Source organism: Macrotis lagotis, chromosome X (assembly GCF_037893015.1).
Source record: "Macrotis lagotis isolate mMagLag1 chromosome X, bilby.v1.9.chrom.fasta, whole genome shotgun sequence".
Classification (NCBI taxonomy): Eukaryota; Metazoa; Chordata; class Mammalia; order Peramelemorphia; family Peramelidae; genus Macrotis; species Macrotis lagotis.
This window is the reverse complement of record NC_133666.1, coordinates 649,050,491-649,077,700: the sequence shown is the minus strand read 5'-3', so window position 1 is coordinate 649,077,700 and position 27,210 is coordinate 649,050,491. Positions and strand designations below refer to the sequence as shown.

The 27,210-nt window shown below is 44.0% G+C and overlaps 2 protein-coding genes and 1 pseudogene across 4 annotated transcripts in view; all 3 read left to right on the top strand.

Moving 5' to 3' along the window:
• The window catches only part of ARMC6 (armadillo repeat containing 6), a 33,676-nt gene extending 28,171 nt beyond the window's left edge, over positions 1 to 5,505 (top strand). For both annotated transcript variants that reach the window (XM_074204720.1, XM_074204719.1), the window contains exon 8: positions 4,290 to 5,505. In XM_074204720.1, the coding sequence (XP_074060821.1) occupies positions 4,290 to 4,502 (213 nt within the window). In that variant the 3' untranslated portion in view covers positions 4,503 to 5,505. The remainder of the gene's footprint in view (positions 1 to 4,289) is intronic.
• LOC141496961 (zygote arrest protein 1.S-like) lies at positions 541 to 4,279 on the top strand (annotated as a pseudogene).
• Positions 5,506 to 18,111: 12,606 nt separating the features above from the next.
• Positions 18,112 to 27,210, top strand: part of SLC25A42 (solute carrier family 25 member 42) — a 68,405-nt gene continuing 59,306 nt past the window's right edge. Inside the window, exon 1 of one of the 2 annotated variants that reach the window (XM_074204698.1) lies at positions 18,112 to 18,202. The gene's annotated coding sequence lies outside the window, so the exon portion shown is untranslated. Of the gene's footprint in view, positions 18,203 to 25,153; positions 25,254 to 27,210 lie in introns of those variants that run through there. The other variant, XM_074204697.1, reaches the window with a different exon arrangement.

The following is a 27,210-nucleotide window of genomic DNA, read 5'->3' as shown; positions in this document are numbered from 1 at the left end:
GTGGAACCACATGGGCAGCTCTGGGTCAGCCTCTTGAGGCTCTTCTCCCTCACCACTTCCTCCAGAGACAGTAGTCTGCTTAAGCCCAATTCAAGTCTACTAACATTTGATTGAGACCTGGAATTTCACTGGTTGTTGGAACTTCGTATAATTTCCTCACCAATGCAGATCAGCAGCATGACTACATGTGCCTGAGGGCAAAGAAACAAGATGTACAAAGCGGGATCTGAGCTCAGGCCCTCTGACCTCCTTACCACAGCTTCTCAGCAAACTCTTAAGGGCTTCACATGTCCAGAGGTCACTGGGACTGCCAAGATGAAGGAAATCATAAGCTTCCCCAAAGGACCTTGTCATCATGAAGGGACACATCTCCCCATCTGGGGTATTTGTATAAAGGAGGACCTACATCAGACTATTAGGTGAGATTGGAAGAGAGAGCTTGGAGAGAGACTGGAAAGGAGGAGGAGGTCCCTGAGCCAGGCTTCAGTGAAAGGGCTTTGAGGTGGCAGAGAGGGAGGGTGGGGATAGACATGAGCAAACATGCCGAAGTGGGGAAGGGCAAGAGGAAAACAGAAAACAATGAGTCATCAAGTTTGGCTGTAACTTAAGAGTAGTTGTTAAGGGGAGGTAAGTGAGATAAGGTTGGAGGTGATGATTAGAGGGTCTTGGATGCTAGGTTAAGGAATCCTTGCTTCATCCAATAAACACCAGTTCAGAACTCCTCAGGTAGTTTTGTTTTAATTTTGTTTTGTTTTGAAACTCAGGAGTGATATGATTAAAACAGTACATTAAGAAATACAAAGATGAAATAGGAGAAGAAATCTAGAGAAAGGAAGCACTTAGCATCAAAAAAGCTGAACTCTTGTTCCTGCTGTAAAGGGACAGAACAGCAGAGAACTTTATCCAAGTGGCCAAGGATGGGTGACCTCAGTCTGTTTTCAGAGACCACCCAGGACATCAGTCCTTTTGATCTTTCCAGGCCAAAAGAATGAATCCAGGCTAATAAGAGGAAATGTAATTGGGACAGAGGTCAAGTTTTACACTTTGATCAAAAATCAGATGAACCAAGTGCAGGCTGATGAAGACATGGAAAGATGGATTCTTGTGAAAACTTGGGGACCATCCAGGTCAAATTTAAGCTACTTAAGACCCATAAAGATGAGACAGAAAACTCAGTAGAAAAGTTTAGGCAACCTTTAGAACAGCCTGGTGTTCAGGGTGAAAGAGGAGAAAGCTTGGCTGTACTTACTCTGGCCACACTTCTCTGGAGGCTTGGGGCTTGGAAAGGTCAACAGGGCTCGTCCAGAAGAGGGTTACCAGAATGGGATGCAGTGAATAGAGCACTGGCCTTGGTGTGAGGAGTTCAAATCTGACCTCAGATACATGACACTGCCTAACTGTGTGACCCTGGGTAAGTTACTTAACCCTGGCTGCCTCACATCCAGGGCCATCTCCAATCCTGATTCATCTCTGGCCACTGAACCCAGATGACTCTGGAGGAGAAAGTGAGACTGGTGACTTAAAAACGGTACCCCGTCACTCAAATCTAATTCACATGCTTGTCATGGCATCAACTTTTTGATGTGTCATGGTCCTCTTCAAGAACAAAGGACAAACATCATCATCATTATCAGAATAGAGTGACAGAAAGCTGTGCCAGGAGAGGAGAATTAAAGGAACTGGGGAGCTCAGGGGGGGGAAAAGGACAATGAGAAGCAACTCAGCCCAAGAAACAACTCAGGTGAATTTGAGGTACGAGATGGAGTAAATCTGTGGCTCAATACTTAAGGACAAATTTCCTAATGATATTTTTGTATTGTCTAAAGACTAGGGGAGGAGCTGAAAAACAATTTTTAAAAAAAAAAGAATTATCCAACTAAAAGTTGAATGGACTGTCTTGTAAAGTATGCATGAATGAATGAGTCCTGAGGATGCAAAGAGAAGAAAGTCCTTGCTCTTGGAGACACTGGGTAGTGGATGGAAACCAGAAGATCTCAGGAGAGGGTGGCAGAGCAGAGGCTGCATTCCTGTTAGTGGAGCTTGCAGCTGCTTTTCTTTTTAGGCCTAGGTGAGGGAGACTGAGCTCTCTGCCACCTTGGAGACTCCAGAGACTCTTCGAACTCCTCAGGATTGTATTCTTCTGTGTCTCAGGTTCCTTTGGTAACCCTTCATCAGTCCTCTAGAATGTTGCCCAAACCCTTGGACCAATTATCCCAAGGTCTGAAGAAGCCACCCAACTAGAACAAGGGTGACCTAGTGCTATCTAGACAAGGAGTTGGGATCTTGTCTTTTTAGCTCCAAAATGGAATAATTCTAACGCCCCCCCCCAGGTGGGGGGGGCATTCTGTAGATAAGAAACATTGCTCTGCTTCACAAAACTCCTTTGTACATTCACTATTGCGTCAGAAAAATGTTTCAGGAGGGCCGCGCACGTGGCGGCCCTGGCGGACTGGCCAGGGCTACATGTACCCGCCCTACGGCCCCTGCTCCTTCCCGGCGGCCGGCGGGCCCGGGCCTGGGCCCGGGCGGGGGCTGCAGCCAAGTGCCTGGACCCCGAGTACCTGGACGGCTACCAACGGGCGCAGCTCACGGCCATGCTGTCGCAGATGGACCCGGGCCTGGTCCTGTGGCCGTGCAGGTGACCCCGCGCCAGGACGCCTCGGTGCAGTGCTCGCTTGGGCGCCGCACCCTGGTGCACCGGGGCTGGGAGCCCGGGGACCCCGCGCCCCCTGCCCTGCGTCATTTACTCTCCCGTGGTCTCGCACCGCCTTCGTGGAGGAGGCTGAGGCCAGGGACCCCTCTGGGGGGGGGGCACCTGAGGCTGCGAAGGACAGAGAACCGGCCGAGGAGGAGGCTGCAGAGCCTGGGGCAGAGCAGCTGTGCTTCCAGTTCTTGGAGCAAAAATATGGCTATTATCACTGCAAAGACTGCAACATCCGATGGGAAAGTGCCTATGTATGGTGCGTTCAGGGAACCAATAAGGTCTACTTCAAGCAGTTTTGCAGAACTTGTCAAAAGTCATATAACCCCTACCGAGTGGAGGATATCGCCTGTCAGAGTTGTAAACAGACAAGATGCTCCTGCCCAGTGAAACTTCCACATGTGGATCCCAAAAGACCTCATCGTCAGGATTTGTGCGGGAGGTGCAAAGGCAAACGCCTCTCCTGTGACAGCACCTTCAGCTTCAAATATATTATTTAAGTGAATGAATATGTAAAGAGTTATACATGTAATTTCTGCAGACATGAGCTTCTTTTGTTTATTATTTTCCTTTTCCTATATTAAGACTAATCAAAATAGCAGGAAAACTTGATAGATCCTTTAATAATAAAGGTATTACAAAACAGTAAAAAAAAAAATGTTTCAGGAATCACAGAACTTAAAAACTGACAAGAATTATATAGTCTATTAACTGTCCTTCCCATTGCACCCCCATCCTCAAACCCTTGCTTTATTTATGGGGAAAACTGAGGCCTAGAAAAGCAAATGAAATATCAGGGAGCACAAAGCCAATTTAAGTGGTATGACTATATTAGGAAATTTGGAGCAGTCCTCCTCATGTGTGATATTTTGAACTCTGACAGATAAGTAAAAGAGTGCCTGCAATATAAGCCATGATCTCAGGGGGTGGGGTGGGGGGACCTGAACAAGTAACCAATTGGGACTTAAGTCTATAGAACAAACAAAGAAACATACCTTCCCCACTTCTTGGGGGGAGAGGTAGAGAAACACCAGTAAGAATATTTCATTCACTTGTCAGCCTCAGTCACTGTGTGTCTAGTCTGCTTATGGTCTTGTTATAAGTAAGGGTTCATAGGTGAGGGACAAGGTGTATATTGGGAAATGACAGCAATATAATAAACAAACATCACCTGGTAATTGTACCAGAATAAGCAGACAGCATTACCAGGAGAAAGTCCCCTGAATTTTCCAGTGGTGACCTGCCCCTCTGCTTACATCATTCCTTCAACCTCATAATGCCCTTCACCCTCTTCTCCATCTGTTGGAATTCCCTCCATCCTCCTGGACCCAAATGGAATAAACCCACCTCTTCTATGAAAGCTTTTGAGATCTCTCCATCATCCCTACCCAGTACCATGGATCTTTGCCACTTCTAAACTCCCCTAATACCCTTTAACTCTCAGTGCTTAACCTCTGTCCTGCCTTAGATAGCTGGAGTAAGGAGTCTGATCATTGAGAAGTATATGAAAACAAAAGGGCTAGGCTTTTCCATTCTCACCTTCCTTATCCCCTTTTGACATATGCTGGTCTCTGTGCTCTCTCCCCAGAAACAGGCTTGTCTGCTGATCCGTAACCTTGTAGCCCGCACACAGGCTTTCTCCCAACCCATCCTGGACATGGGGGCAGAGAGGCTCATCATGGAAGCCCGAGCCACACACCGAGAATGTGATGATGTGGCCAAGGCTGCCCTTCGGGACCTGGGCTGCAAGGTAGAGCTTCGGGAGCTTTGGACAGGAGAAAAGGGAGACCTCGCTCTCTGAGACTCATCTTCCATGAGCATACTTCGAACATTCCATTACATCAACAAGGTCCATGGAAGGAAGCAGCTCAGTGGGCACTTTGGGCTCCCTAAAATATGGGGTAAAGTGCAGCTGAGAGGCTTCTCAGAAGAGTCTGTTGGCTTCCTCTGGCCCCCTCCATCCAGCCCACTTGTGAAGGCCATAGTGAAGAGCAGATCAGTTTGGATGTAATGGTCCCCTTCTTCCTGGAGTGATTTTGGCCGTTCTGTCTTGCTTACTTTAATATGATGGTCTCTTGATGGCCCTGTGTGTCTTCTGCTTTATTTTTGTTAGGCCAAGATGGATGTTCCTTTGAGGGTGGGACAGCCAGAGATGGTTAGTGAAAGGCCACAAGGGCCTTTTTCCTATTTTGACTTAACCTTCACTTGATTAAAACAGAGTGAAGAATGTCATCTGAGAAGTGCTTCTCAGATATTGAGGGCTGAACAGTAAAAACGTGCTGACCCATTCATTCTCCTGATATTTCAAAATCACTCCTTGGGGAACAAGTTCACCTCTTGGCTGCCTTCTCTAGTTGATTTTCCTGCCAACCGCTCACTCCATCCTCTGCCTTGTTGGGGAACAAAGGTGGAGAAAATCATAAAACGATGCTGATTATAAATGTTTATTACATAATCCTCCTTAAGCCCTCCTCAAACAGCCCTTGTTCTTCACACCAGACTCCCCAAATTGGTTCTGGCTATCCCCTCATGCATGGAATGTTGTCTCCTCATCTCCAGTTAATGGAATCTCCTTTAAGCCCAACTAAAAGTCCATCTATTACTGAAAGCCTTCCCCAATCCTTTGTAATTCTGGTGTCTTCCCTCTGTATTCCATATGGAGCTTGTTTGTCATTTGTCATCATTTCTATTAGCTTGTGAGCTCAGTGGGGTGGGGGGCTCAAGAACTGTCTTTTTGCCCTTTGTATTTCCAGACCTTAGCACAGTGTCATACAGTAGGGTGCTAAATAAATGTTGACTGTCAAGGCTGGGTATTTGATTATGTCCTTTGTCCCAAATGTGGGGATGCCAGATAGGAAGCTGTTATCACAGGTTTATTCTCCCACAGCACTTTCATGAGTTCTACCTTGGCTTGCCTACTGGCGTCTTGGTCTCTCTAGCCTTCCCACCTGCCACCTATACTTAGGCTCCACTGTCTTAATAATGGCATCCAAAGGAAATGCCAACTCTTTGTGGTATTTCGAAACCTTGGCACATTTTTTTAGCACTAAGGAACTGTTCTTCAAATATGATCGTCAGACTGGTCTTCTGGAGTTTAATTCACAGGACAAAAAAAGTAATGAAAACTTATGTAGAGAAGTGTCAAGGTAGTTAGATGTCTGTGAGGACAGAATGCTGGTCTGGAGTCAGGAAGATCTGAGTTCAAATTCAGCCTGAAGACATTGGCTGTATGACCTTGGGCAAGTCACTTTACCTCTATTTCAGTTTCCTTTGCTGTTAGAAGGATCAATTGAGATGTTTATAAAGCATTCAGCATAGTTTGTTCTCCCTCCCCTACCCCTGCCAAAAATAATATTTAATCACCTTAATGAAAGCAATACTTTGTGGGCAGTTAGATAGCTCAGTGAATACAGCATCAGCCCTGGAGTCAGGAGGACATGAGTTCAAATTCGGCCTCAGACACTTAATAAATTGCCTAGTTGTGTGACCCTGGGCAAGTCATGTAACCCCATTGCAAGCAATACTTTGTATTCTTTTTAGTTTTAATTTAGCGTAGTGGTCAATAAAGTAAAGGGATACAAGAGAATATCTGTTCCATAATCTAACCTTTACCTAAAGCAGGAATCCTTTTTAGAGCATCCCTGAATTATGGTCCTTCTGCTTGAATATATTCGGGTGATGGAAAACTCATTATTGCTAAAGACAACTCCTTTTACCCTTGGACTGTACTGGCTTCCTAAAAGATCTAGAACCCCCAAAACTCAAAAGCAGTGTTTTTTTTCTCATTGCCCCATTTTCAAGGTAAGGCCCACAAGACCCTTCTACTGTCTTAAAGCTTGCCAAAGGCCAGGCACTTAAACCAGGATTTAACTCCTTTTGCCATTTAACACCCCCTGACTCAACTCCTTCCAGGTTCTGGTCCAAACCACCATTTTAGTTCCCAGCTTCCCTTCTTCCCCAGGGACCAATTGCTCAGAGAGTTGTTACAATTTGGATCTGGACCCCCACAGACTCAGTGTTGGAGAAGTTCCTGCCCCCCAACAGCTCCCTCCACCATATGTATAACCCACCCTTCTTAATGCCTACTGAACACAGTCCCTCAACTCTCCTCCTTAGGAGGAGACCACCCGCCAGCACCTTCCTTCCACCCCACTCTACTCTGCCATCCAGTCACCCTGCCCTCCTGGCAGCTCCTTAAATAAAACACCGCCATCTTCCAATGCTGGGCATTTCCTCTGACTAGAATTCTCTTATCTGGTCTCCAGGTTTCCCTGGCTTCCTTCACATCCCACCATTCATAGGAAACCTTTCCCAGTCCTTAATTCTTATGCCTTCTGTTGATAAGTTCCTATTTAAAATTAATAGAGCTTGTTTGTACATAGTTATTTGCTCCTTACCATTTAAACTGGGTTTTTCTCAAGAGACACCTTGTATCCAACAGGCACTTAATAAATGTTTATCAACTGACTGATTAACCTCTGCCAACCAGGGGATTACTGCCTACCATCCCCACTGCCCCCAATGGCCAATAAAATTTAACAGCCATCCCAGAGGAGAGTAAGAATATCTATACCCAAACAATTACCTTTGAGAGGGAGGAGAGGTTCCCCCCCAAATACCATCTCCCCTTCCATCAACCACTGAGGTGAAAGAACAGACCTCAGGCCCCATGCAATGTCTTCTGCCTCAAGTCTTGGAGATTAAGGACTTCCCTGACCATGTACAACCCAATACTACCCTCCAATATTCTATTTCCCTTCCTATCTTTGTTATAATTAGTGTCCATTTAGAAGAATATGGTCCCTGAATCCTTTTAAGGGGCGGCTAGGTGGCGCAGTGGATAGAGCACCGGCCTTGGAGTCAGGAGTACCTGGGTTCAAATCCAACCTCAGACACTTAATAATCACCTAGCGGTGTGGCCTTGGGCAAGCCACTTAACCCCATTGCCTTGCAAAAACTGAAAAACAAAAAACAAAAAAAAAAATTATAAGCTTTTGCTGAGTTTTGAATCTTCTCTGAAGTTAGTAAATCCTCAGTGGCTGTACCACACTCTACCAGCTATGTCCCCACTCCATCCACACAAGCAGGACCTCATCACATTGTTACTCCCTTTGTTGCCCTCAGTAACCTTTCCTTCTTTGAAGTCCACTTAATTCAACTTAACCACTCAGCCAAAAGTATCTGAGTTCTAGTGTACCAAAGTCCGGGTCATTCACTATTTTTTACTCCCTAATCCCTGTCCTAATGCCAGGTGACTGTCATCTCCATGGATGACAAACTTTCAAACACTAACCTCTCATTTCCTCAATCTCTTAGGTCATCCCCTGACCTCCTTCCTCACCCTTAGCCACACATAGGGAATAATCACATACCAGACAGAAAAGAGGGAAGGGGATCCATCAAATGTATATGTTGGCTTCTATGAGGAGGGCCATCTGTTTGTCAGACTGAGTTTTCTGAGATGAAAAGAATAGGAAAAGAAGTTCCTATCAAATGCCCTCAGTTTTCTCAATAAAAAAGCAACTGAGAGGAAGTGTAGGGAGAGGATGTAACTTTTGAGGAGAGATCTAATCTAAGGAATGACTTAAAACAGACCAGTTAGGGTTCCACCTGTGGCTAGACAAGGTTTGGCAATCACTGGGCAGTGCTTGGTGGCTGCCAGGTTGGACCAAAGGGCAAGGATCCTTAGCCTAGCACTGGAAGAAACTTCTGGTCTCCCTGTGTAGCTTCCTCTTTCCCATATGGCCCCTTTTTCTTTTCTTTGTGAAACTGAATAATTTTTTTTAAATTATTTATTTTGAATTTTACAATCTTCCCCCAATCTTGCTTCCTTCCCCCTACAGAAGGCAGTCCTTACATTGTTTCCATGGTATACATTGCTCTAAGTAGAATGTGATGAGAGACAAATTGTATCTTTAAGAAAAAAATAAACTATCAGTAATAGCAAAATTATATAAGATAAAGGTTTTTTTTTTTAATTAAAGGTAATAGTCTTTGGTCTTTGTTTAAACTTCACAATTCTCTGATACAGATGGTATTCTTCATTGAAGATACCTCAAAATTGTACCTGATTGTTGCACTGATGGAAGGAGCAAGGCCATTAAGGTTGATCATCACCCTTATTAGGGTGTACAATGCTATTCTATTTCACTGAACAATTTTTAATGCTTTTTTTAAAAAGTAAATTGATCTTTTAGGATTTTAGTCTCAAAAGTGGTATTAACAGCTGTTTATCTTCTAATTTTAACTGCACTCATTTTGTGCAAAACCTTTTCAATTTTATGTAGTCATAACTGGCTACTTTATCTTCTGTGATATTTTCTATCCTTTCTCATGAACTCTTCCCTATCCATAGTTGTTTAAGATTTTCTTTCTTGTTCTACTTTGTTTCCAATGTGACCTTTTATATCTAGGTCACATAGCTATCTAGAGTTTATTGGGTCAAATGGTGAGAGATCCTAATCCAACCCTAATTTCTGCCAGACTGCTTTCTAGTTTTTCCAAACTAGTTTTTGTCACAAAAAAGGGAGTTCTCAATATGTCTATTATTACCATTATTATTTACCAATGTCCTAGAAATGCTAGCTTTAGCAGTAAGTCAAGAAGAAAAAAACCAAGGAATTAGTATAGGCAACATGGAAACAAAATTATCACTTTTTGCAGATGATACAACATTCTTAGAGAATCCTATAGAATAAACTATAAAATTGCATAAGACAATATAAAACGTCAAGAGTTTACCTGGCAAGATACACACATGAACTATGATGAACACAATTAAAAATACTCATAGAAATAAGATAATAAATAACCGGAGAAATATCAGTTGATTAAATATCAATAGATTAAAAATGACGATACAACTTAATTTATTCAGTGCCATACCAATCAAACCATCAAAGAATTAACTTAAAGAGCTAGGAAAGAAGTAATGAAATTCATCTGGAGGAACAAAAGGTAAAGGAAGAATTAATTTTTAAAAATTGAAGTAAGAGGGCTTGACTACATCACAAAGTATGTTACAAAGCAATTTCATTTAAAATTTCCTACTAGATAAGAAATGGAATGGATAGATGTTAGTGAAATTAAGAGAAAATAGGTACACTAATGCACTGTTTTTTTTTAATTAGTCCAATCATTTCAGAGAATGATTTAGAATTATGCCCGAAGGGTTATAAAACTGAGTGTACACTTTGACCCAGCAATACTGCTTCTAGGTCTATGTCCCAGGTAAGCAAAGAACAACAAAAAAGTATCTAAATATATACCAATCTTTATAGCAGTTCTTTTTGTAGTGGCAAAGAATTAAAAATTAAGGAGAAGCCTGTCAACTGGGGAATGACAGAACAAGTTATGATTTATGAATGTGACAAAACACATTGTAAGAAATGATGAAAGGGATGATTTTAGAAAATCTGGGAAGATTTTATGAAATGATGCAAAGTGAAACAAGCAAAACCAGGAAAAGTTTATACATAGTGACTATAATTACTACAATAGTGTAAAGACTTAGGAACTCTGATCAAAACAGTGATCCACCATGACTCCAAAGGGCTCAAGATATAAAATGCTTCAGAGAAGAGACCTGAGGGTAGAATGTATCAGATTTCTCTTCCTGGAGAACTTGGCTAATACAGAAAAAACATCAAGCAGAACTTCATATGTATAATGGGAGAGAATTTAGAACTAAAAATTTAAAAATTTTTTAAAGTGGGGGGGGATTTAAACCACTGGAAAAACTAAGCAGTATAGCATTCATTAGATCAACACCAGGATAAGTTCCAAATGAATTCATGGAGGCAGCTAGGTGGCAAAGTGGGTAGAGCACTGGTCTGGAGTCAGGAGGACCTGAGTTCAAATGTGACCTCAGACACTTAATAATTACTGAGCTGTGTGACCTTGGGCAAATCACTTAACCCCATTGCCTTGCAAAAACCACAACAAACAAAACAAAACAAATGGATCCATGATTTAGAATAAAAGGTTACATAATAAACAGACAAGGAAAAAAATTACCTTTTGAAACTATGGCAAGGGGAAAATGTTCATGACTAAACAAGAGATAAAGATTATACAAAATAAAGTGAACAATTCTGATTATATAAATTTTTAAAGTTTTGGCATAAATATCAAAAAAGTAAAAAATTAAAAAGAGATAAGTGTGGAAAAACAGGTCTCACTTCTAAGATACATAAAGAACTGATTCAAGTTTATAAAACTAAGAGCCATTGCCCGATAGATAAATGGTCAAAGGGTGTTATATAAATAGGCAGTTTTTGAAGGAAGAAATCCAAGCTCCAATCATATTTTAAAAAATCTTCTAAATCACTAATAGAGAAACTCAAACACTGGAATTCTGAATAATAATCCACAAGTCCAAAAGAATAAAAATGAAATGCACTGCTCACCTCCTGCCATATGAATTTAGAATACAGAAAGAGACATACATTTCTAACAAGGCTAATGTGGGGATTTGTTTTGTTGGACTACAAAGTTATGTATTGAGGGCTTTATTTTTCAGTTTTAATAAAAAATTTTGCTCAATATGGAGGTGGGTTAGCAGAAGGAATTAAAGAATCCTTTTCCCAGTAGTGGGTATCTTTAGGTTTACTGAATATATTATGCTATACTGAGACTGCTGGGTCATGAACCTGGTGCCAGCAAGATCTGAGTTTAATCCAGCTTCAGACACTTAGTAGCTGTCTGACCTTCCTTGCCTTAGTTTCCTAAGCTATAAAATTGGAATAACAATAGCACCTATCTCCCAGGGTTGTGAGAACAAAATAGATATCTGTAAAGTGCTTTTGCAAATCCTAAAGGTCCCTGTAAAAGTTATCAACTGTGTTATTTATATTGAATTACTCCTGGATCTTACATAATCAGTTCTACTAACCAACTTTTCATTTTTTTTTTTTTGGTTTTTTTCCAACTTTTCATTTTAACCAATAGTAAATCATTCTAATGATTATTGTTTTTATAATTTAGTTTGAAAACTTACCCTGCAAGACCTCTTTCATGCTTACTTTTATTTTCATTATTTCCTATGATAATCTTGATCTATTTGTTCTTTATATAAATTTTGTTAATTATTTTTGTTTAGTAATTAACCCCATGGTAGTTTTGTATGGCACTAAAATGTATAAATTTAATTTGGATAGGATCATTTTTATTATGTTAGTATGGCATGACCATAAACAATATCTCTTTCTCTTACTTACATTCCTCTTAAACTACCCTTCTTCACAAATTCTATCTAACCAAGCTGGACTTTCTGGTGTTCTTAAAATGAATATCCACACCTTCTCTTCGTGTCTTTGCATAAGCTGTCCTACAAGTCTAGAACATGTTCCCTCTCTTTACCTTTGCTTCTTAGAATCTTTATATTCTTTACAGCTTAACTCAAGAGCTACTTCTCCAGGAAATCTTCCTGATTCCCTCTCCCACCCCTCCTCTCACCCTTGTTAGTGCCTTTTCCCTCCTCTCCTTATTTTGTACTTACTTTCCTGTGGTAAATGTACATCAACCAGCATTTAATAAGATTCAGGCACCAGGAAAGATCTTGAGAGAATACACAGCTAAAAACAGTGCCTGCCCTCAAGGGATTTACATTTTAGACAAGCCAGACAACTTGTACATATATTGATACAAAATGGGTGTCAACGTATGCTGCAGGGGCGGAGCCAAGATGGTGACAAGAAGGGATCCAGTCTTAGGAGCTCTCTGATAAAATTCATCAGCTAAGGACTCTAACTAAACTTTCGAGAGACAGAACCCACAAAGGGACCCAGTGAGGCAGTTCTCCTACTCAAGGTAACCTGGAAAAGAGCAGAAAGGCTCTGCTCCCTGGGGTCAGAGGGGCGGCCCACTGAGGGGGGGCCGGCCAGAGCCAAAGAACTTCAGCCTCCCGGAGGCAGCCCCAGGGCGCTGGGACCTGCGGCTCACAGCAGCGGGGGGAGTCTCCTGAGCTACACCCCCGGGGAGCACTGGCACAAAGTGGGGAAACAGCAGGGGGGACCTCTGCCAGAGCGAGCACATGGAACCCAGCCCTCAGGGCACACAGGGAGCAGCATGGTCTTTCCCCTCCCCTGATCCAGGAAACAGAAGCAGGAAGCAGGAGCCCCCAGGGCATGAGTCCATTGAGCTGAGGGAGGGGAGTGAAGACAGGACTCTGGGGCTCTAACCACATTCAGATCCTGATCACAGTCTAGGCCCCCCCATAGAACAGCAGGGCCCTCCCACCTCAGCCCCATGGCAGAGGGGGGCGCTTATGGTCATTCACAGACCAGGAGGGAGGACAGAGCCTCACACACTGAGACCCTTGTGGGAGTGTCCCAAAAACTCAGGAAGCACCCCAAAACCAGGCCCAGACTGGGAAAATGAGCAAGCAAAGAAACAAATGGAAGACTATCGAGAAATATTTTGCAAATGAGCCCAAGAAGGATCAAAATACTCAGTCTGAAGATGAGAAAGCACAAGCTCCTGCATCTAAAGACTCCAAGAAAAACAGAAATTGGGCTCAGGCTATGACAGAACTCAAAAAAGACTTTGAAAATCAAGTGAGGGAGTTGGAAGAAAAACTGGGAAAAGAAAGGAGAGAGATGCAGGAAAAACATGAAAATGAAGTCAGCAGCTTAGTCAAGGAAATCCAAAAAAAGGCTGAAGAAAACAGCATGCTAAAAACCAGCTTAGGTCAAATGGATAAAACAGTTCAAAAAGTTATTGAGGAGAAGAATGCTTTAAAAAGCAAAATTGGCCAGATGGAAAAAGAGATAAGAAAACTCTCTGAGGAGAACAAATCCTTCAGACAAAGAATAGAATTCAGGGAGATTGATGAATTTACCAGAAATCAGGAATCAATACTTCAAAACAAAAAAAATGAAAAATTAGAAGAAAATGTGAAATATCTCATTGAAAAAACAACCGATATGGAAAACAGATTTAGGAAAGATAATTTAAAAATTATTGGAATACCTGAAAGTCATGATCAGGAAAAGAGCCTTGACATCATTTTCAAAGAATTACTACAGGAAAATTGCCCTGATATTCTAGAAGCAGAGGGCAAAATAGAAATGGAGAGAATCCACCGATCCCCCAGAGAAAGAGATCCCAAAAAACCAACCCCTAGGAATATTATAGCCAAGTTCCAGAATTCCCAAGTCAAAGAGAAAATATTACAAGCAGCCAGAAGGACACAGTTCAAATATCGTGGAGCTGCAGTCAGGATCACACAGGACTTAGCAGCAACTGCAGTGGAAGCTCGGAGGGCTTGGAATACAATATACCAGAAGGCAAAAGAGCTTAGAATGCAGCCAAGAATGAACTACCCAGCAAGGCTGAATGTCCTCTTCCAGGGAAAAAGATGGACTTTCAATGAACCAGGGGAATTTCAAATGTTCCTTTTGGAATGGCCAGAGCTGAACAGGTTTGATCTTCAGATACAGGACTCAGGTGAAGCATGGAGATTGGAGGAGAGGGGGGAAATATGAGGGACTTAATGAGGATGAACTGCATGTATTCCTGCATAGAAAAATGACACTGATAATACTCATATGAACCTTCTCAGTTAATAGAACAGGTAGAGCTTTTATAGTTGAAGCACAGGAGAAAGCTGAATTCGAAGATAAAATATGGTGTAAAAATGGAGTCAATAAGAAAAAAGGGAAATGGAATGGGAGAAAGAAAAAGGAGAGGGGGAATAGTCCAAGCTATTTCACATAATAAGATTTTTTTTATTACAATGAGCTATTGCAATGATATGGAAGTGGGGAGGCAAGGGGGAGTGAGGGAACCTTTGCTCTCATCAGAGATGGCTAGGAGAGGAAACAGCATATATATACTCAATGGGGTATAGACATCTGGAGTAAGAAGGAGGGGGGAGCAGGGGGAAGGGGTGGGGATGTGAATAAAGGAGGAGAGGATGGACCATGGGGGGAGAGTGGCCAGATATAACACATTTTCTTTCTTACTTCTTGCAAGGGGCTGGGATTGGAAGGCCTGTCCAGGACCACAGGGCCAGGTGGATTCTGGGCCTAAGGGGTGGTAGGGGGGCCCAGGGCTTCTTGGCCCCAGGACCAGGGATCTGTCTGCTGTGCCACTCAGCGACCCTACAGCAGAGTCAGAGTGAAAGGAGAGAGAAAATAGAGTACATGGTAGTGGAGAAATAAGAAAGGAGGGAGTTGCAATCAGCAATGGCAATGGTGGAAAAATATGGAAATAACTTTTGTGATGGACTTATCATAAAGAATGAGATCCACCCATGACAGAGTTGTTGGTGTTGGAACAAAGACTCAAGCACATTTTTTGTTATTATTTGGGGGAGGGTGCAGGGCAAGTGGGGCTGGATGGCCTGCCTGGGGCCACATAGCAGGGTGATCTTTGGGTGTCTGGGGCCAGATTTGGACCCAGGTGCTCCTGGCTCAAGGGCCAATGCTCTGTCTGCCACCCAGCCACCCCTACTATTATTACTATTTTATTTTATTTTGGGTCTTTTTTTTTCTTTCTTTTTTTTTGGTTTTTGCAGGGCAGTGGGGATCAGGTGGCTTGCATGTCACACAGCTGGGTGATTGTTGGGTTTATGAGGCTGGATATGGACTCGGGTGCTCATGGCTCCAGGGCTGGTGCTTCATCCATTGCGCCACCTGGACATACCTACAATTATTACTATTATTTTTTTAATTTTAATTTTTTTCTCTCCCCTTTACTTTTTTCACCCAAGCAAGTCTATCTATATTCATGGGGGAGGAGAGTATTTTGTTTACTTGTAAACAAGAATATTTTATTAATGTAAAAAAACATTTGTACAAAATGAGAATAAAAAATAAATTTAAAAAAAAGAAAAAAAACAAAATGGGTGTCTATGGTGATGTTGTGAGAGATTACAAAAAAGGAGAGAAGGGGTGGAGGATGAAGCCCTAGATGACACCTATGATTGGGGGTGTGTGGTAGTCTAGCCAAGAAGCCAGCAGAGAGGTAGAAGAATGGAGAAAAAATATAAAATTACCAAGAGAAAAGAGGACTTGGAAGAGAGAATGCCCAACATTGGCAAAGGCTTAAGAGTGATCTAAAACTGTGAGGACTGAGAAAAGACATATGACAATGAAGAGATCACCCCTAACTTTGGAGAGTGCAGTTTCAATTGGCTGAAGAGCTTTAGAAGCCAGGGAGCTGCAAGGGATTGATAAGTGAGCAAAGAGAGATAAGACACAAGCACAAATAACAAAACTACACCATATAACAAGTTGGGTATATTGGAGAGGGCAAATAAAGGGCTGAAGAGTTTCTTTACTGATTGGGGAGATAAAGGAAGACTTCCTAGAGGAGGAGGAGATGACATTGAAAGAAAGAATGCAATAAGCAAAGAGGAGATGGACTATTCTAGGCAGATGGGTATGAGAATGCAACACTATGTAATCTGGAGGTAAAAGAACTTCTAGCTTCCTGGTTAGAGTGCAGCATGTGATAAGAGGTGTTTACTTGGGCTTGAATGCAAGACAGGATTAGGGAAGGTTTTTGTTGTTATTTTTGCAAGGCAATGGGGTTAAGTGACTTGCTGAAGGTTACACAGGCAGGTAATTATTAAGTATCTGAGGCTGCATTTGAACTCAGGTCCTCTTGACTCCAGGGCCAGTGCTCTATCCACCTAGCTATCACCTAGCTGCACCATGGAGTAGGGAAGTTTAAGCAGAGGCAGAAACCTAAGGTTTTGTGACATTGGTCATGATTACATGGGCAGCTAGGAAGTACAATGGATAGAGCACTGGAATTGGAGTCAAGAGAACTTGAGCTCAAATCCAGATTCAGATACTTGCCACTTACAAGCTGTGTGACCTTGGGCAAGTCACTTACCTCACATACAGGGACATTTCCAGTCATCCTGATTCATATCTGGTCACTGGACCCAGATGGCTCTGGAGGAGAAAGTGAGGTTGGTGACTTAGCATAGCACCCCACCCCCCTTCAAATCCAATTCATGGTTTGCCATGGCATCACTTTCCTTAATGTCATAGTCTTCAAGAATGAAGGACAAACATCATGATTACATTTCATCATGTTATTAAATTTGGCCTGCCTAAAAGGAAGTCTGAAAAACTGAAAAAAAATCTGAACACTCCTTTCAAATAACATGAACAGATTTCCTAGCATTAAGAATATGGGGGGTGGTGCAGCTAGGTGGCGTAGTGGATAAAGCACTGGCCCTGGAGTCGTCAGGAGTACCTGGGTTCAAATCTGGTCTCAGACACTTAATAATTACCTATGTGTGGCCTTGGGCAAGCCACTTAACCCCATTTGCCTTGCAAAAAAAAAAAACTAAAAAAAAAGAATATGGGAAAGAAGTATGGGGAGGCTCCTGTTCTAATGAAACAAACTTTCCTTGTTGAGAGGCAGAAGACCCAGGTTTGAGGCCAGGCTCTGTTTCTAACTTGTTGGATAACTTCAAGCAACTCATTTAACTTCCCTGGGACGAGAATCCTCACTTCTATAAGCAGGATGGTTAGGGAGTAGACAAAAGAGCCTCTTTGTTCTAAGGACACTCCTTATACTGACATTCTGGGTTATAAGGGTACCTTGGAGGATTCTAGATTTAGACTGGAAGGGACCTGGGAAAGCCATTGAGTCCTGCTCCATCATTTTACCAATGAGGAAACTGAGGCAGAAAGAGATAAAATGATGTGCTTAGGGTCACCAAGCTAGTAAGGGTCTGAGACAGGATTCCAATTTGGCCTTCCTGATTCTAGGTCCACTATGTGGAATCTACCCACTATGCCAGTTCTGACGTTTCTTGTCCTAGCCCTGACATTCTCTTTTCCAAGAGCCCTTCCAGCTCTGAAATTATGTTCTAGGAGTTCTCTGAGCTCTAACTTTCTATATTCAAGAACACTCTAAGCTCTGACATCCTGTGTTCCAAGGGCCCTCCCAACCCTGACATTCCTTCTTCTAAGGGTTCTCCCAGTTCTAAACTTCTATGTTCTAAGAACCTTCCCAGCTCTGACCTGTGGTCTAAGGGCCCTTCCTGCCCAGCTGTGATATTCTATGTTCTAGTTCCCAGCTTTGACCTTGACATTCAGTGACCTACAGGCAATCCCAGTTCTGACAGTTATAGATTGTCTGAATCTGAGGCTCCTTCTAGCTTTAAATTGATGATCAAAGGTAGTTGACAAAGGGAGGGCCCTCCCAACCCTTTCTCAGAGAGGCCTTCTCATGAAGGATTTATTTCACAGGTTGCAGCAAGGGGATATGAACCCCTGAACCCACTTCTCAGCATCTCCCCTGCTCTTACCTCCCCTGGCAGGCACCCAGGGCACTGTTCAGTCAGGGAATGGTGAATGGTGAAAATCAAATCCTGGCATTGGCAGAAATAGGCAAACTGAAGCCTGGGCTAGAGGAGAAAGGGAAGTCAGCGGGGCTGCTCCTGACCTTTCCCTTAGTTGGCATCCTCCTTGGGAGCCTTGCTGAGCCCTGCCAGAATCCTCCTGCTTCCCTGAAGAAGCACTGGCTGGAAAGGTAAGGCAGCCTCCTTTGGTGGGGGGAATAGGAAGATCGGGACTAAATCAATGTATGACTTTGAAAAAAGTTCCTTCATCCAGTTGTCTTAGTTGTCTTCTCTAGGAAACTCAACTGTAAAATGCCTCATAAACAAAGGGCTTTGTAAATTGTGAAGTTTGGTATAAGTCTCAGAGTTTACAGTATAGCCAAAGCCATACTTAGAGTTAGAGGGGGCCCCCTAAAAGATTGCCTTGTCTAGGGTTTCTTAAGCTGGAATCCACAAATCTGATGCATTTCAGGGGCCTATGAGCTTAGATGGAAAAAAAAATGAAATCTTTGTTTCTACTAACTGAACTTCTTCTAACTGAAATTTAGCATTTTCTTACATCATGATTTTTTTTAAAAAGACATAGTATGATGAAAACAGATCCACAGGCTTTGATAATCCAACTCTTCCATTTCAGAGATGGAGAAACTGAGATCCGTAGAACATGAGTTACCTGTCCAAGCTCACATGTATGAGTGAACAGTAGTTCTATGATCTGAACCCTTGTCTTCTTAATACAAATCTCCATTAGATTGACTGCTTCTTTTTTTTTTCCCTTTGAATTATTCAGTTTGCCAAATCTAAACATTCACAGAGTATCTATTATGTGCTAGGTACTGTGTTGGGTCTAGGTCTGAATTTGAGTTCTGCCATACTATCTGAGGGAGGGGAAAAAATAGAATGGATGGTCAAGTCTCAGGAATGTGAACAGTTTACATTCGTTAACTGTTCTGCCCAGGAGACAATATCCAAGTCATATGAGATTAGAAGGAGAGCTGTACAAGTGGTAAGTGTGCCAGGGCTGTCAGAGCAATGGATTGGTTCTTTCCCTAGGAGTAAGAAAAGAGGGGAGATGGAGTGGAGAGTCATGTGACTCTTATTTAGGTTCTCAGGTAGAATGCTAAGCTGTATGCTAGAAGAGATAAAAAATTGTAATGAAAAAGATTTCCTCCCCTTAAACTTACATTTTAATAGGGGAAAAAACACAGGTATCTATAATATACAATATTGTATATCAGTATACTAGAGAAGTTCAGAATTGAAGAAAAAAGATTAATATTGTACACTGTGTTCTGGGCATAACTCTGCCAGAAATTATTTTTAATTGATTTATCATTATTCTAATCTCAAACTCTGATAAGAGTGTCTATGTGTGTGTGAGAAAGAGAAAGAGGTGTGTCTAAACTCATGCCCTCAGACAGGTATCTCCCATCTTAGCAAATTCCATTTCTAAGATTACTTAACAAGGCAAGTTTCATCATAGGATAAATATATAATTAGACAATTTAGAGTTAACATTTTACAACTTCCAATAGAACAATGTACACTTAATATTTTGGGGAATGCCCCTGGGGAACCATCCTTCTAAAACACTCCCCTCTTGGGAATGTCCTCCTAGTGTATCTGCTAGAGCCCTGAGCCTAAAGTCAGGAAGACCTGAGTTCAAATATGACCTCAGTCACCAGTGGATGACTGAGGGAAAATTACTTAATTCTGTTTGCCTCATCTGTCTGGAGAAGGAAATGCTCCAGTATTTTTGCCAAGAAAACCCCAATTGGGTCATGAAAAGTGGGACATAACTGAACAACTTCTGGGTAGCTGTCTCCCTCAGGTCTTGAGATATCTTAGAAGATAATGGGGTGGCTTTCTCTTCACTTATTGGTTTGAGCTCCCAACTGGTATTGTTCCCAAAAAATTATCAGTTAAGAATCAGTCAGACAGCCTTAAATAGCTTTTAGAAAAGGGTCAGTACTAAGACAGTACAAGAAAGGTTAGTTTCAGACATATTCCCAAGGATCTGTGACAGTTTCCCCCAAGATGTAACTTAAAAAAGACATGGGGCCAAAAGATAATTCATCTTCCCTAGTGGCTAAAAGTTCTATTCTCCCATCTATGGAATGTCCCCTTAGGCATGGTGTAGTCTCTTTCCTTTGGTTCCCTGTAGAGCAATGACTCCAGGATGTTCTTGGCTCTAGAAGATGCTGATGTGGCTACAGCTAATCTGGGAAAATTTGAGGACCAATAAAGTCTTTGAACTCTTGAAGCAAAAGTCTCACACCCATCAGAAGGGGCAGGGAAGAACACCTGGCTTCAGCCTTGGCCTCTCCTTCCCCCTGAGCAGTTCCTTCTCACTAGAACACCAAGCTTACTCCAATTTCTAGGATTCCATCCCTTCTTAACTCCCTTGATAATTTATAGATGATCCTAAGCCTGTCTGAACATGACTCTTGTAGGAAGATTTCTGCACATGTACTCTAGGGTCTTTAGATAGCTGCACTGATTGAGCTAAAATGGGTTGAGATGGTTTTCAATCTTTGGACTCTGATCCTGGTAGATTGACCTGAAGAACCTAGTTCTGATCTCCCCCAGCGACTTCATCTATTACTTCAGGGAGAGGACTCTTTCCTGTTCTAGAGCTGCTTTGAAGAGAGAGCAGCAGGACATTGCTAGTTAAAGAATAACTAAAACAGATTTCTTGCAAAGGCTTCTAACTAGTCCCTTCATGCTAGTCTCCTCATAGTTCTTTATCTTTTATTTAGGGCAGTGAGGTGGTGGAATAGATAGACCATCAGTCCTGGAGTCAGGAGAGCCTCCATTCAAGTTTGGCCTCAGACACTTGCCACTTACTAGTCCTGTGATCTTGGGCAAGTCACTTAAAACTGATTGCCTCACATCCAGGTCCATCTCCAGTTATCCCAAATCATACCTGGCCACTGGATCCAGGTGGTTCAAAAGGAGAGAATGAAGCTGGTGACTTAGCACAGCACCCCCCCTACTAAAATCCAGTTCACTTGCTTGTCATAGCATGACCTCTCTGATGTCACTGTCTTCAAGAATGAATGACAAACATCATAATCTTCCACTTATTCCAGCTACAACTTGTTTCCATGATTGTTTGCCTATTGTCTCCCCTCTTTGTGTCTCAAGGTAGGATATGTCCCTTGCCTTTCTTTGAATCCCCCAAGGCTTAGATCAGTACTTGTTTTTAGCATACATTTAAAATAGTTTCTTAATATTTCTAAAAAGGCTTTGCATCCATAAGACACAAGATCATCATAGATCTAGAGGTAGGTGGCATCTCAGAAAGCATTCAATCCAAACCCCTCATTTTACAAATAAGGACACTAAGGCCCAGTGAGATTTAATGACAAGTCCACAGTCATACAAGGTAGAAGTCGCTAGACTGCTTTGAAACTGCTTTGTCTGCCTCAACTCCAAACCCAACTCTCTTTCCACTGAGCCATGGCATGTGTAGGTTATCAAATGTTCCCGATTAGCTGGAGTTCATGGACTTTGTTGAAGGGAGGAAGATGAAATAAGGCTGAAAAGGTTGAATATTATTCCATTTAGCAGAGTTTTCATTTTTCAAGGGATGCAATAGGGAGCCAGTGATAATTTTTGAACACAAGAGTGATGTGATTTGATCGATTCATAAGAAAGATGATTTTGTTTGGTTTGTTGGTTGGCCTGGAAAGGGGATCAAGGAAAGATGAGGACCTGTACTTCATGGTGGCAAGATATCAGACAGCAGGGAATGAATGTTTGTCAGGGATTTTCAAAGAGATGCTCATCTCCTGCTAGGTGCTGAAGATACAAATGCAAAAGCAAGACCACCCCCATCTGCAGAGGGGTCAACTGTCATGCTATTTACAACAGCAATGAACATTGTGATGACCATTCCCAGAGGAACAGGTCAGAGGAAGGGATCGAGGAAGAGCATTTGCTCAGTGACAGACCAGAGGACAAGACATATGGGTTGACCAAGGTTACCTGGAGAATGGCTGGGCTGGATGTAATGTGTTGTCTGGGGACTGCTAGGTAGGGTGAGAAACTTGAGTTTGAACATGTGGGAGGGGAGCCAGGAGTGTACTGTCATGAAAAACCAGGATGGGAGAGTGAATCTAGGGCAAGATGATGAAAGACAGGGTTCAAGTCTATACAGAGGTCAAGAAGGCTGAGGACTGAGAAAAGGTCATTGGATTTGGCAATGAAGCAATCACTAATGACCTTGGGAGAGAGCAGAAGGATGAGGTTGGAGCCTGAGGGTTGTAGAAGACAGTGTCGGGAGAGAAAGTAGAGTTTATCAACAAAAGGGAAGAGAGATAGAAGACAACAGCTATCAAGATGAACTGAAGGAAGATGTTTTTAAGGAAGGGGGAGGGGATGTAGATGTGTTAGTTGTCCTCGTTTCTTGAAGAGGACCATAACATCAGAGATGGGATGGTTGTGACATACCAGTAAGTGATGAGGTTCTATGCATTACCAGTCTCACTTTCCCCTCCAGAACCCTTTGAGTTCAATGGCCAGATAGCAGGTATGTTGGTAGACAGTGGAGAATGGGCCAGATTAGTAATGGAAGGAGAGGGGTAGAGGAGACAATCTTCTGGAAAAGATGGTATTGTCTTTTTAGAGGAGTTTGAGGGAGGACATCTTAAGGGTGTCAGAGGATGATAAGAGAGAGCTCTTGGTGAATGGCCTCAGTTTTTTTCAGTAAGGAAAAATCTTCAGTGGAGAATGGGAAAGGGAGTGCCACAGGAGGTTTGAGGAGACATAAAAATGGTTGTGGTGATTGGGATCATGGATCTTTTGGGATATGTCTTGCTGCAGTGAGGACCTACTGAAATGATGAAAACACATTTGAAGAGGTCCCAGCCTAGCTCCTTTCTGTAGCATGTGGCTGGTTGGAGGATTCCAAGTTTGAGGCTTCTGAGAGAGGATTAAAGGATAAAGAATTTGAATGTTGAGAACAGTGCAGTGTTGGTGTGGTTCACTAAGAAATTGAAACAGGGAAGAAGAGGTTGGCCAGTACAGGATAGGGAACCAACCCCCTGGGGGGGGAGGATTGGAGGTCCCAATGAAGATGAATGGGGGTCTTTAGAGGGAATAGCCCTCAGGTCCTGACTCCCAGGCTTATGCTCATTCACTGTTGGAGACAGGCAATCTGACATACAATATTGGATTTGAAGTCAGAAAGACCTAGATTCAAATTCTGTCTCATACCTTTTCTAGCTATATCACTCTGGGTATCATTTAGCTTAAGCTGGCTTCTTTGCCTATAAAATGGGGATAATAGCCCCAATGTCAAAGAAATGCTATAAAGATAACATTATATATATTGTATAGGATATAGGATATATAATATGAATAGAGATAAATGGGCATATATATATATGTTATATGAATTGGAGTGACTATCATGATGCTTCCATATTGCCTGTCTTTTGACCAGAGAATCCGTGTTGACCTTAGGGGGATGTCAAACTTCAAGGAGGGTAATAGAAGCATTTAAAACAGGTAGCTGTACATTAGCAAGATGAAGTTGGCAGTTTATCCTGGGAAAGGGCATATGGTGGCTGGCTGATCAGAGAGTCAAGCAGACAGCAGCAAGGCAGTTAAGCGTCCAGATGTTCAAAATAAGGGGTCTGCCCTGCCTGATCTATTCTTTTTAGGGGGGGAAAGTTGCAAGGCAATGGGGTCAAGTGCCTTGCCCAAGGTCACACAGCTACGTTCATAATTGGATTTAACTCAGGTCCTCCTGACTCTATCCACTACAACCACTTAGCTGCCCCCATCAATTCTTAAATGAGAAAGTAGGTCAACAAATAGCCGGTTTTCTTGCTAAAGTGAAAAAAGCTATCTGCTTCACTGGAGTCCCCCAGAATCAAAATGGAAAGTGGGGCTGACCAGGGCACCTCACGTTGAATATGTCTCATTAAAAAAAAAAACAACCCAAATCTCTGATTCTGTGGATGTGAACAGTACATCTATGATTTCTTAAGAGGATAGATTTAGTGCTAGAAGAATCCTCGGGGGCGGCTAGGTGGAGTAGTGGATAAAGCACCGGCCCTGGAGTCAGGAGTACCTGGGTTGAAATCCAGCCTCAGACACTTCATAATTACCTAGCTGTGTGGCCTTGGGCAAGCCACTTAACCCCATTTGCCTTGCAAAAAAAAAAACACAACAAAAAACCTAGAAGAGCCCTCGGAGGAATTCTAGTTGGACCTTTTCCTCATTTTACTGATGAGGAAATTGAGCTTCAATGATTTGCAGGTCACCCGGGAGGGGAGTGGCAGAGTCCAAACTCCAACACTGACTCTCACTCTAGGAAACTTCTTGAAGGGAACAGATGTCCCCAAAGTTTTGCAGCAGTTTTAAGACTTTGGGAACACTGTCAAGGGAAGGGGCGGGGAAGAAGCAACTTATCAAACACCTATTATGCAGGTCCAGATGCAGGAAAATGAAGATCTCATCTGATCCTCAAACAAATAGTAGGGAGTTATTATCACCTCCACTTTTTACAAACGGGGAAAAGGAGGCAGACAGCAGTCAAATGGCCGGCCCGGGATCCCTCAGCTTTCGTGTGTGCGCAGAATTTGGACCCAGGCCAAGCCCGGGGGCCGCTCCTTGCTCGTTGGGCGCCTCGGAGTGGCTTGGCCGTGGCACCCCCGTTGGGCAGGGGCGCTTGCAGGCCAAGGGCCGTTCCACCGTGGGCTCCGCAGTGCCAGCGCCCGGTTCGGCGCACGAACTGCTCAGAACCGCTCTCCGCGGGAGGGGAGGGTCGCCCCGCGCCCGGGGCCCGCACACGTGCGCCGCCCGGTACCAGCTGCGGCCCCCCGCGAACCTGCTCCCCACTCCCCCGGGCCGCTTCCACCGGTGGCCCCGCCCTCGGCACGGCGATTGGCTAACGGCCTGCTGCCAGTCCGCTGTCCCCACGCCAATGGCCGCCCTCTTCGCCTGTGCCCGCCCCCCGCAGGCTGGGAGCGGCCGCCTCGAGCCCCACCTCGACGCCCCACCCCGCGGATGCGGGCTCCTCATTGGTCCGTAGGTGGCTCCGGCCGGGAGAGCCAGCAAATCGGAAGGCCGGGCGGCGGCCACCCTTCCCCCCTTCTCCCCGCCCGCCCCCGGCGCTGGGTGCGTGAGGCGGGGCCGGGCTGGGCTGGATGGCTGTGGCGGCGCGGCCCGGCCAGTGAGGCGGCTGACAGGCCCAGCGGCGCCGGGGGGCGGCGGGAGCAGCAGCCGCGGGTGAGTGCGAGGGGCCGAGGCGGGCCTGGGCCCGGCGGGAGCGGGAGCCGCGGCGCCCCGAGGCGGGCGGTGCGTCCTCCTGACAGCGGCGCGCGCCCCCGAGGCGCGCTCTCGCGACGCCCCCTCCCCCAGCCCGCCCAGGCGACGACCTGTCAGTGCCCCCCGCTGTGCGCGCCCCGACCCTCACGCCCCCCGCCAGATGCCGCCTCTTCTCCGCCTTCTCCCCTTTCAAGCCCCCGCGGGGGGCTTGTGGCCTTCGCCCCGCGCTTTCCTTCCCCCCAACTTCTGCCCCCCCAGCTGTCACGTCGGCTGCCCCTCCCCCAGGCCCCCCCCCCCGCTCTGCCGCCTCTCCGGCCCCGCGGGCAAGGGGAGGAAGGGGAGAGGCACCCTGTGCCCCTTGGCAGCGCGGGGCCGCCCGCCGGGCCCCCCACCCTCGGGTCTCCCCCTCGCACCCCTAAACACGCGCGCGGCTCCAGTGGAAGGTAACCTGGGCGGGGGCCAGGGCGCAGACGCTGGGGGGAGGGGTTCTGGGGAAGTGGGGGCGAGCCTTTCCCCGCCACTCGCCACCCCTAGCAAAGACAGCATTTGAATGTTGCTTCTGTCTCGGTGACTTTCGCCAGGGGTCCGTGCCTGCGAGGCCTTGGCTTTTTCAACTCTGTTTAACTGCCTTCCTGCTCCCAACTTGGGCTCTTTGGTCCTTGGACTGCAGGAAGCTCTGTTTCTCTAGCTAGCTGGTCCCCCCCTTGACTTTTCTCTCTTCCAGACTATCAGCTACAGGTGCACATCATTGAAGATTCAGCAGCTTTTACTGCAATCCATTTCTTTTTTTAAAGATTTTTGCAAGGCAATGGGGTTAAGTGGCTTGTCCAAGGCCACACACAGCCAGGTAATAATTAAGTGTCTAAGGTTGGACTTGAACTCAGGTCCTCCTGGCTCCAGGCCCGGTGCTCTATCCACTGTGCCACCTAGCTGCTCCACTGCAATACTTTCCTTAAGAACAAGAAGTGATTATCTTTCACTCCCTATAAGGTGAAAGAAAACCATTCCTTTTAACCTTCCATGTTCCTAGTATTTCTGTCCAACTGTGCATCAGGTCACCTTGAAACACTGGGGTTTTTTCCCCTCCCACACTTTGGACTATCCTTCAAATTTGTTTGAAAATCTAGCTATTGAACATCAATCAGCTTTTTTCTCCTGCTGTGGCTTGTTTGCTGAGCTTTACTTGTGAAGAGATGACTGAGGAACTTTTGCTGAATTCTTTTAATTTGAGCTGATTGGAAGAAGCAGTGGGCCAGAAATCAAGTTATTTCCCTTATGCCCTTAAGTTTCCCCTTTCAGTAAAACTCAAGTGGAAACAAAAGTTTAAAGACAGACATTTCCAAAAGTGCTGACCAAGGAGGCCAACAATAACATTCAAAATTGTTAAGTAAATTAACTGCCGTCTAAGGTTCATTTACTTTTTTTTTTTTTTTTTTTTTTTGGTTTTTGCAAGGCAAATGGGGTTAAGTGGCTTGCCCAAGGCCACACAGCTAGGTAATTATTAAGTGTCTGAGACCAGATTTGAACCCAGGTACTCCTGACTTCAGGGCCAGTGCTTTATCCACTGCACCACCTAGCTGCCCCCATTTACTTTTTTAGAGACAAAGAAGGCCTATTTATTTATCTATATGATCTTGCTTGATTGGATCATTGTGTGATTTAGAGCTTGAAAGAGACTTCAGACATCAAGAAAGCCTAAATCTTTCATGTTCTCTTGAGAAAACTGGACCCAGAAGTGGTGACTTGCTTAAATACATCTAATTAATATGTGACAAAGTTAAGATTTGAACCCAGATCCTCTCAGGATCTAATTCCAAATCCATTATTCTTTCCACAGCACTTCAAGAGTAGTCATCTTAACTCCTTTTTTTTTCTAGTTTAGTAAGGCAAGACTATCATACAGTATCATTGTTATTAC